This window comes from Accipiter gentilis, chromosome 3 (genome assembly GCF_929443795.1).
Source record: "Accipiter gentilis chromosome 3, bAccGen1.1, whole genome shotgun sequence".
Lineage (NCBI taxonomy): Eukaryota > Metazoa > Chordata > Aves > Accipitriformes > Accipitridae > Astur > Astur gentilis.
In genome coordinates this window covers 18,694,809-18,705,047 of record NC_064882.1, presented here as the reverse complement: position 1 = coordinate 18,705,047, position 10,239 = coordinate 18,694,809, and the positions used below count along the sequence as shown (strand labels likewise).

The 10,239-nt window shown below is 44.5% G+C and overlaps 1 protein-coding gene across 1 annotated transcript in view; it reads right to left on the bottom strand.

The window, feature by feature from the left end:
• Positions 1–1,645: 1,645 nt before the first annotated feature.
• The window catches only part of SCFD2 (sec1 family domain containing 2), a 205,805-nt gene continuing 197,211 nt past the window's right edge, over positions 1,646–10,239 (bottom strand). The window contains exons 8-9 of the mRNA XM_049831642.1: positions 7,392–7,511; positions 1,646–3,327 (exon numbers count right to left, since the gene is read on the bottom strand). Of these exons, the coding sequence (XP_049687599.1) occupies positions 3,235–3,327; positions 7,392–7,511 (213 nt within the window). The 3' untranslated portion in view covers positions 1,646–3,234. The remainder of the gene's footprint in view (positions 3,328–7,391; positions 7,512–10,239) is intronic.

The following is a 10,239-nucleotide window of genomic DNA, read 5'->3' as shown; positions in this document are numbered from 1 at the left end:
GCCTGGTTCAACATTAAATTTTTGAATTGCATGTTTTCTTGTGTATTCTTCATGGGTGAGAAACAATGGGTAATAACCAGTAAAATGTTGAGGCAAAGTAAAAGTTTTCTCAAGGTAGTTAACATACTTTGCAGAAACAGTCAGAAGGCCTTTCCTGCCTATACTGTTGCTTTATTAGCATAAACCCCAGGGGGGGGGAGCTCTCACAACTGCTTTACAACTTCCTTTTAAGAAACTTTTAGGAGAGGAACTGAATAAGGCAGAGACCTTTCAAATTAAAATGGGATTCTTCATTTCCCCTTGTCAAAAAAAAACCCTCCCAGTGAGAAAGGAATGGTGTGAGGTAGGTCAAAAGGTGGAAGAACACCGACTATTCTATGTAAGTGACTGCCACTGTCTTTGTTAAAAAAAAAAGAAAAAGAAAAAAAAGAGAGAGAGCTTTATGTATTGAGCTATATCTCAGTGAACTTAATCAAATTACAAGTCTGCAACTATATTCATGTTTAAAGTGGCTTTACTGGGACACTTCCTGAGAAAGATGTTTGTGCTGGGACTAGGGTGACTGTGGCACAGGCTCACCTGGTTAGCACACAGCTGTAAAACCTGGTGCAGGGAAACCCTGACAAGGTCCTGCTGATGATAATCTTTTTGACCATGAGCTACTATCATCATGTGACTTAGGACTAGACTTGTGAATGAAACTGAGCTTGCCCTTCCAGTCTGAGCTTATTACCAAATACTGCTTAGCTTATTAATATAGCAGTAAACCCATTTGCCAAGGGTGGCTTTGTGTTTTGTCCTTCTCTTACCTTTTGAGTATCGTTTAGTGTCACACGCAGAGGGCTTAGACACTCCGTGCTAAGTGGTCCTGCACCTGCCCAAGCAAAGTCTCTTGTTCTGTTCCTGCTCACATGCAACTAGCAAGAGACCTCTCATTCCCTGGCCTCTTCCCTGAGCACAGGCGACGTGTAGCTACTACAGCTATTTCCTACAAATAAGGAGCTAACTATTACACTAGGGCCACTGGGAAGACTCCACTCCAGTCTTGGTCTAAAAGAAGAGCAGGATTTTGTGATCATCTTCTTTCATCTCTTCAGCTACTGAGTATGAGATGGTGGCTGAGTCCCAGCATCCATTGCCACCGCAGTGGCCACAATGGCTGAAAAGATTCCTCCAAAGTGTGAGCTGGAAAACTAGTCTCTGCCTCAGTCAGAGTTACTTGACCCACAGGAAAAGCAAGAGCACCAGTGTCCGCTTAGACACCCCCTCCCACCCCCTTCTCACTATCCTATACAGAATGTCTTTAGGTGGCCAAGTCAGAGACCTGAGAGCATCTGATGAAAGAGAGGCGAGGGAGAGAAGACCACAACTGCCAGCCTCCATCATCTCAGGAAAGCAGCAGCATCTCAAGAGGTGCCAGTGCCTGAACTTGCTGGCCAGCAATGGCCACTGGATGTAGGAGAGCCTTTCTGCTACTAGCAGGGTGTGGAACCCCCTCTAAGGACACCTCCGAAGACAGAAGGTCTAGGTTCTTAGGGGCAATCAAATAATGCAAAAGAAAAATGGGTCACAGGAATACGCAGTCCTGGCATGTGTAGTAGCCCTGTGTACTAGGAAAGAAGGAGAAGACGTATGAGGTTCGGCATTGTAAGAGCATTGCTTTATTGATTATAGAATTTACAAAACATCCATATTCTAAGATTAAACAGTACAGGACAGAGAAGAAACCAAGAGACTGGCTATTTGCTTTACAGTTGCTCTGTTCAAACTGTTTCTTGAGCTTCTAAAATTGCAGTCTCATAATACTTCTCATTTTTTATAGCACTAAGTTCCATTCTATAGTCATTCTTATAAACCTCTTTTCCATAGAGGCAACATTGTCCATGCTTTATAATGGGTCTGTTGTTTCCTTCGAGCCACTCAAAAGTGAATTTAAATCAAAATGCACCCTTCGCTGAAGACCATTATAAACATTTAAGAGAACTTAAGCTAGCTAGTGAACAAAGGTTAAAAAGCTACTTCCCATTTAATCTATTCCTTTGGCATAATAAAGAATGCTATGATAGAGTGAATGTCACTTATAATTTCACGTTCTCACCTCAGTTTAAGCTGTAGTCTTAGCATCCCTTGGATGAAGCAAGAGGATGCAGCTTTAGAGCTCCACCATTTTATGTTCCGGTTCGGAAGTCTTGGTGCTATATGCAATCACAATCTCTATTGGCTGCTGCTTTTTCATCACAGATTGTATCAAAGTTTTTTAAGGAAAATTTGATAGTGGGTCTTTTGTGATCATAAATTAAAAATAGAAGCTGTTCTCTAATCATGCTGTTCAGAAATCTAGCTCGAGAAAGAATCTGTCGCTGCGGCCTCTTGAAAATGGGATCATGCTTTGTTTTTTTTTTTTCCCCTCTTTTTCTTTTTTAAATGCATGTGAGGGGAGGATTCTTCCAGGGTTATCATCAAATCATCACAGCCCATATGTCCTCCCGCGTAAACCTACAGAGAATTGTGCCATCAGAAACAGTCTCTTCTGGGACTGTAGGTGGAGAAACTAGAGCAGGAAACGGGAAGCCGAAAGAGCAGCAGCCATGTAACCCAGCCCTTGAGTCTGGCTCTCTCCTTCTCTGCCTCTACCAGTCCCACTGGGAGAGCATCACCGGACTGGGAGCTGCTCTGCCAGCTAAATCAGGGCTGTGCTCCGTCACCTCTCTGGGATGAGGGACAAAGTAAGAGCAGAGGTGGTTAATGCTGTATAAGGCACACATGTTTTGCAAGGTAACATGACAGAGAGGGTGGATTTTGCTAGCCTTTCACTCCCTCAGCAGCATTTCCCACCATAAGGAACCCCAGCGAAAATGTCAGGGAAAAACGTACTGCTTGGAGAGTGCAAATTCAGCATCACCTGGTCCTCAGCTGCTCCTTTTCTAGGAAATTATGACAAGCAATCATCCTTGCCACGCAGAGCGGGGCTGGGGTGGTTCAGCATGGCACGGTGTTACCATTAAGGAGGGGGGAGTTGTCGCTGGACAGCTGGACCATTTTGAAGAGCTGCCTGTGAGCTGCACGTGTTCCCTTGCAGCCAGATACCCAGCTGCTTCGCTCCGTTTCAGCTGGAGCCATAACCGCAGCAGGGGACATGTAATTTTTTGGAAAGCTATTGGGAAGAGCGACAGACCAGGGATTTGATGTTTCCAGCTGAGGCACACACTCATCTTCTCCACAGATCCTGCCCTGTCAGATATCGGTGTCAGGCTGGAGACGGTCTGTGGCAAACAACAACTCAATAGTACTACGTGGTGTCAGGAGTGCGGAGGAAAGCACAATTACCTGAAAGAAGGGGGACAAGAAACAAGTCAAAATGAGGGGATTAAGACTGATCGCAGTACTAATGAGCCGTGGATACGAACTGTTTGCTTCACGCCGCACTAGACAGGCTGTGTGTTTCTGGTGTTTACTGACAGGGCAATACAACTTGCCCAGTGAAACTGTCTGCTCACTAATAACTGTAGTTAAATCACTTTAAGGAGCATAATGACTGGTAGCATTGTACTCTTAATGAATGTGTGCTTTGAGTCATTTCTACCCACATCTTACCCGGTGATTTGTTGTGACTGCCATTGTGTTTACTGTGAGGCACCAGCTGATGAAGCAGGGGTTTCCTCTCCTATAGCACAGTTTTGAGTGACGGCTCTTTCCTCTCAGTTGAAGGTAAGGGGAGCACCGCAGAAGTGCTGCCGGCCTGCTGTGGGGAGCCACAGTCCCTGTTCAGAACCATCATCTCTTCAGACCAGGCACAGGCTGTTCTGCACATCAGGACCAAGGCTCAACCTCGAGCTCTCTTGGGATACTAACACTTTTGTTTGTTCAAATTTTAAATCCAAGACGGGTCGGAGGACTGAAACGGTCGCTCACTACAACCACGATACACATGCTGCTCGATCCAGGTATCTGTTTTTCTTAAGTGAAAACCAGCATGCAGGTGCCTACCATGAAGGCTTCTCTGCAGGGCAAAGCTATCAGCAAGGAGCGAGGGCGTACGCTCTTGCCGTGTGGAGCTAACCCACGGTCGAAGCCGTGGACGCTGCTCTTACAAAGCCCCAAGTTCAGCAGTGTCCGTAGGGTCAGGCCTGCAGGCAGGGACGGTGGGGGGCAGATTTGTCTTATTAGCCCACTTGAAAATGAATTTGCTTCTTCAGTGCAAATCTGAGGAGAGGAAGCACGAGCATCAACAACAGAGTATGTCTGCGTGTCCGTTTCCTGCAGTAGCTATCAAACCACTTGTGCTCCTCATCACACGGCTTGAATGTGTGGTAGTGCTGCATTTCAACTTTTTTGTTGTTTTTTCTTTCATCTTTTCACTTCAAATAATGAAAGGAATCTGGAGTTAAGTTACTACAGATCCCTTCTGTACCGATGATAGTCTCACCCTCACTTCTCCCCTTCCCTTGTCCTCCCACACACTCTGTGGCAAACTGACACCGATTATCTCTTCTCCTTCCTATGGATGAAAAACTCCTTAATTTGCAGATGCCAGAGGCTGACACTGCCTTACTTATGTTACATGAGAATCAGACTATAGCACAGTATGTGCTCATTTTGTTATCACGCAGCTTAATTCTGAAAAACACGAGGGGACACGTTACCAAAGTTTTTTGGGTGTACAAGCCAAACGTCAACAATAGCCGCTGCCAGATAAAAGCAATTTCTTCTTGGAGTCCCACCACTGAACCCTGAGGGGATTCGTGCAACTAATAGCAAGCCCAGAGAGAAAAGCGAGAGCTGCAATTTCAATGTCTGAGAAAGAATGCGGCAAAGCACGGTGGGACTTCCCTCCTTTCCCCCCAATAGCTCTGAGGGCTCATTGAGGGGGACAAATGTGAATATTCCTTCATTTTTACAGAGAAGGGGGGAACTGCCCAGATAAGTCATGTCCATCTCTTCTCCAGGCAGGTCCCTTCAGGACAGTGCATCTCCTTTGCAGACCTTCTTCTTGTTCGGCATAGCACGCCTGGTTTTGATGCTTCACCTGACGGGCTACCCCTCCTGATGGCAGCCGAGGAGCCAGGAGCTCCCGGCCCGACCCATTGCGCTGCAATGGGCAGTTCCCCCTCAGCAGAGGACAGGGGAGGATGCAGCTAACATCCGATGGTGCATCTGGAGGGGTTTATCTGTCTGTATGCCTCAGCCACAACCACATAGATGGTTGTGCGTGTTAGGAGGGTGAAACATCCACTCATCCTCTTTCCCCTTTCTTTGCTCTCCTGATTAAAGTGGAAAAAAAAGGTAATTTCTTCCTTTGAAAGTAGGATAGTTCTCACTAGGTTAGGGGAGCTATTCACCGCCATCCAAAAACAAATGATGCATAGGAAATGCTGTATTCCTTTGTGCTCCTCCATGAGAAATAAATTTGTCATTCATACTCAGATGCACAGCAGTTCTGTGGATGGAAACATGTGTCTCCTACTCCACATTTAAATGTCATTTGCCTCAACTCCAAACAACTGTTGAAGTAATCAGTGCGTTCTGTCAGTTTTTCTGTTACTTTCCTCAATCCTTTATTTTTGCACCCACACATCTCTCCATTTCTCCAAGAGCCAATAATTAGTATAAATGTCAGTGCTTTGTTTGACTGGAAGGAACTTGGGAGGCCAGTGTTCCCCTGATGCCCGAGCCTGATTGCCTGAACACCACAAAAAAGCTCTGTTAAATGCTGGCTCGAGTTAGACAAATGCCTGGCTTTTTGAAAAGAGAATAATCCCAAACAGGTGGCACATATTCCCAGCTATAGTGCAGAAATCCAGGTAAATCCAACAAACTCATAAACTTTTTTTATAAGAGAGACTTACACAACTGCTTCCTTTCTTCTTTCTCTTCCTCCTCCCACCTCTCCCCCCTAGTCCTTTCACCTCTAACACACCACATTTGGACAAAGGGCAAGATGCAGTAAAAGCTTAACATTCTTTAGGAATCTGCCTCAGAGGGTGACCTGCCGCTGGGGTTAAGCCAAAGCAAAGCAACACCAGATCCCACGTCACCACTGTCAAGCCTCAAGTCCCTCTAGAAAGCCAGTCAAAAGTCTCCCTGCATAGTTCTCAACCAGTTCATGTGTTAACCCTCTGCTTATCTTTCAGGGTGTGTTAATACATTTCGGGTGTGGATTATACTTGTCCATCAGTGTGTCACAACTCAATCCCCCTTCAAGATGGGAAAGAGTTTTATTTGCTTTTTTGAGGAGATTAGCAATAGGCTAATTGGGGAGAACTGTGTTATCAGATCAAAAAAACCTCACTAAAAATGGCAGTCTGTCTTACAAAATACTGCTTGAGACTGCCTTGCAAAGACAACTAAAACGTGGAAAACACATGTCAAACCCAGGGGCTGCTCAGCCTTTGGCTGGCTCCATTTTGCTAACGATTTCTCACTAATCAAAATTGCATTCCATAGGAATCGAAAACAAGATGTTTACAAGCCACCCTGGAAACTAGACTTATGTTTACAATGCCGCTGGTTGCACAGCACTTCTTTGCAGTTTTTAGATTACCCTGTAGTTCTGCACTACTCAGCAGATACCCAATTGCTCTTGCACACGCTCCTGCACACAGTTAACGATGATTTTTAACATCTCAGACACCACCATAGCCCATCCATCCTCCTGCTCCTCTCCCTCCCCACTCCATTCGGATGACAGCTGCTGTAGCCAAGTTCTGCTGCCAGAGAGTGGATGAGGCAAAGACCAGCTGCACGGACGCTATTGAAGCTTCACTGTGGGAGCCATCCTCCTTCCAGGAGCCCAACAGCACATCCAAGGGCCGCAGAGACTTGGGGCTTTCTCCAGATCACCTGCTTCAGGCTACATAAGGCATCTAGCAGTCAGGTAGCTATCAGAGATACCTGGCCTGGACTGGAAACCAGTACAGCTGTATCAGGGCTAATTTATCTTGCTCCTCAACAATGCCAATTGACTTGTCTGCAGGATCACCACTGGTATGTCACTAGATGGTACCCAGACCCTTGGCGGGCTCCTTCTGAGCATCCCTGCACTATGTCCTGTAGATGCAGTGCCAGGGAGCCTGAATGTTTCTGTTTATGAAGAATATGAAGAAACAAATCTTTTGGACATGATGAAAGCTCCTTCAGAATAACACCAGTCTGTTCTGAACTCTCCAACCTGAGTTTGAACTTCTCTTGCTGACTCTAACATGTAAAAAACAGACCCTCGGTGCCTGAATGCTTGCTGCCTACATATGTTTCACAGCAAAATCCTAACACCATTCCTTTCCGTGTGGCTGTGGCTTCGTGTAGGCTTGGTACCAGTGCTATAGGGAACATTTTCTGATGAATTTTCTTAGTCTCTGTTCAGATAGGAACTGTGCATTTAGAGCTGTTTTTACCTGGGTACCAGGTTTGCGTGTTGCTACCAGATCCTTCACCATTTTGACCTCGGAGACTGTCACTCCGCCAACCATAAAGATGATCAGAAAAGGATGATCACCAGGGTGAGGGCGATTCACCTGTAAAATGAAGGAAAACATTATTTGTAGTTGCTCAGTCCAGCTCCAAACCTACGGACAAGCAGTGATCGGCTCCCTGAGCTGCTGGAGGAAGACTAATGAGGAAGCTCATAAAGAAATAATCATGGAATGCTGGTTTCTGTAGTAGCTGAGAGGGAAATCAATGGGGATGATGCCCAGTTAAAACTAATGAATGGTTTCCAGGGAAATGGAGTCTTCATGGCTTCAAGTGAAACCTGGGGGAGTTTCTCATGAGACCTAAGGGCTTCTCCCTCCATTCCTTTTTCATTACTTTCCTCCCCTTCCCAGAGTGGCAGGAGAGTACTTGGGTGGATGCACAGTTTGGATACATGTACGCATGAGGCTTTAAGGAATGAGGGGTAAATTAGTACCCAGTAGAAGCAAGGAGTCCAGCCTAAACACGCTAGAATCCCTGCCGGAAATCAGCAATGGAAAGAATTGTAAGTAATGTGTTTTCACCAGTCCAGCGAATAATCCTTTACAATTAATCCAATGAAAATAATTCAGGTCCATTATAGTATAAAATCAGTTTCTAGCTTGTTTCACTTCAGAGTTTTCAATACTTCTGTGACTGGGTTGTAACTAATATAGAGAAACTTTAGCTCAGACAAAATACTTGTTTCTTTTTTCCCCAATTATCATTAAAATGGCACAAATATTCCACTTCAGTTAAGACTTTATAAACCTGCATTTTAATTTTAAACGTGAAGGTAATGCTTTACATCAGTTTCCTCTTGACCACTTCTAGAAGTTTGATTACTTTGCTCTTTCCTAGCAAACTCTTTCTTTCGTGATAAAACACGGTCCCCAGATGACGCCTTGCTCCAGTCTTTGGGAGTGATGTCAGTGGAGCCCGTGCAATTGCTCTTGTCACCCCACCTTTGAGTATGAAACACGCCAAATGTTTGGCTCTGAAAAGTGACAGTGAGAACAGTTTAATTTGCTCCTTTTTAGACTCTCTGCCCCCTCTTCTTCCACAAGCGTAGGTTTATGACAGCATTCACTCGACAGAATGAAAGTGGTCATCAACCCGTGTTTGGGCAGAGCGCAGTTCCTTTCCCTTCACCACCATGGCAGCTATCTTTGATCCCTGTGGCTCCAGCTCCTGAGGGTACAGGTCTTCTTCTCTTCCTTGTTGTGGCTGCCCTACATTTCGTCTTTGGGCAGTTTGTCATCCTGCAGCTCCGTCAGGCTTTCTGACTGGCCACCTTCAGAAGAGACTCTTCCCTTTGAAGGGAAGGTGTGCTCTCTGTCCAGGCTAGCTGGCCTCTGATTACACGGGGCTCCCTGTTCAGTGCTGCTCCCCAGGCAGGAAGGGCTTCGAATCCCCGGGAGTTTGAAACCAGTATAAAAAGCCTTAGTTAGATGTATTAGTGAGCTGAGTATTTGTGTACTGGATGTTTATTCTCTTAATTGCCCCCTCTTTGCTAGCCATCTTCATTGAACTGATGGCACAGATAGCATATATACTACCATGCAGCAGGGTGTCCTGCAATTCTGGTCCAGTATTGAGCAATTTTCCATTTAGGCCAACAGATCAATTAAATGGATACAGCAGAGCTTACATAGACTTTATGCGCTTTCCCACATCAGGCTACTCGCTTCTCACTATCTGCGTATAACATGGTGCCGACCTCAAATGAAAAAAAAGTCCATTCCTGTTACAAACACCATGAGGAGTTTAAGTAAGACCTAAATATTTACTTACAAAGCAGGTCAGATAGAGCTATTACTTGCTAAGATATTAGAGTTTTTCATGCCATAATTGCCGTAAGCAGTGACACAAGGTTAAAGAAATAACTGCTCGCAAAGATGGTGAAGATAAAAGCTGACAAAACACTCTGCTGTGGCACTTCAAGGTAATACAGGAATTACAGTTTTACTCCTTTTCATGGATCTTTGCTCTTCTTAACCCTGTCGCCAGAGCAAACAGTTCCACTCCATCTCACGAAGCTTCTGAATGACCCAAGATGTATGCAAACAGCTCAAACTTCAGAAGCTTGCTATTGAATAAAGCCACTCTTTCCTAATATCTTTCCTAGTGACAATAAATGCATCTTAAACATGCACGCATAACTTCGGACACACTGAAAGGACACCCAATATAAGAGCGTTAATCAGAAAACACAAGCTTTCATGGCAATACTAAAGAGAAAATGTCTTGACAAATCATTTCCTTCAGTCAAAATAAACCTAGATCCAAACACATGGTGCCTATATAAAACTTATTATTTTTCAGAAGACTAAAGTTCAAACCACAAATTCCAGAAATGCATATTAAAAATACTATTAGGCATGCAAACTCTAAATTAAATTAAAATTGTAATGAAAAGGGTCTTGGAATCTCTAATTTTGTTATGCTATGCACAAGTGTTTTTGAAGGAGGACAATACTTTGGGTACAAAATATTTGGCTGTATTAAGAATGCAAGTTTCTGCCAAGATTTTTTTGTTTGATAATACAACCACCCAAGGCTCTCTCTTTTGAAGGAACTGGCTGCATGTAGCTAAATACAGCTCATTTCTGTGATACAGAAGAACTGAAGTGCACTGCAACAAAAGCAATGTGTATCTTCTGGGATCCTTCTAAAGTTCAGTTGTTCTGGGACATTTCTGAGGCCTCTGAATCCCATTTACTGTGAAATCTGCATTTTGCAAAAATCCCCAAGTAAAATTCACTTTCGGTTCAAAATGCCATGCATTAAAAA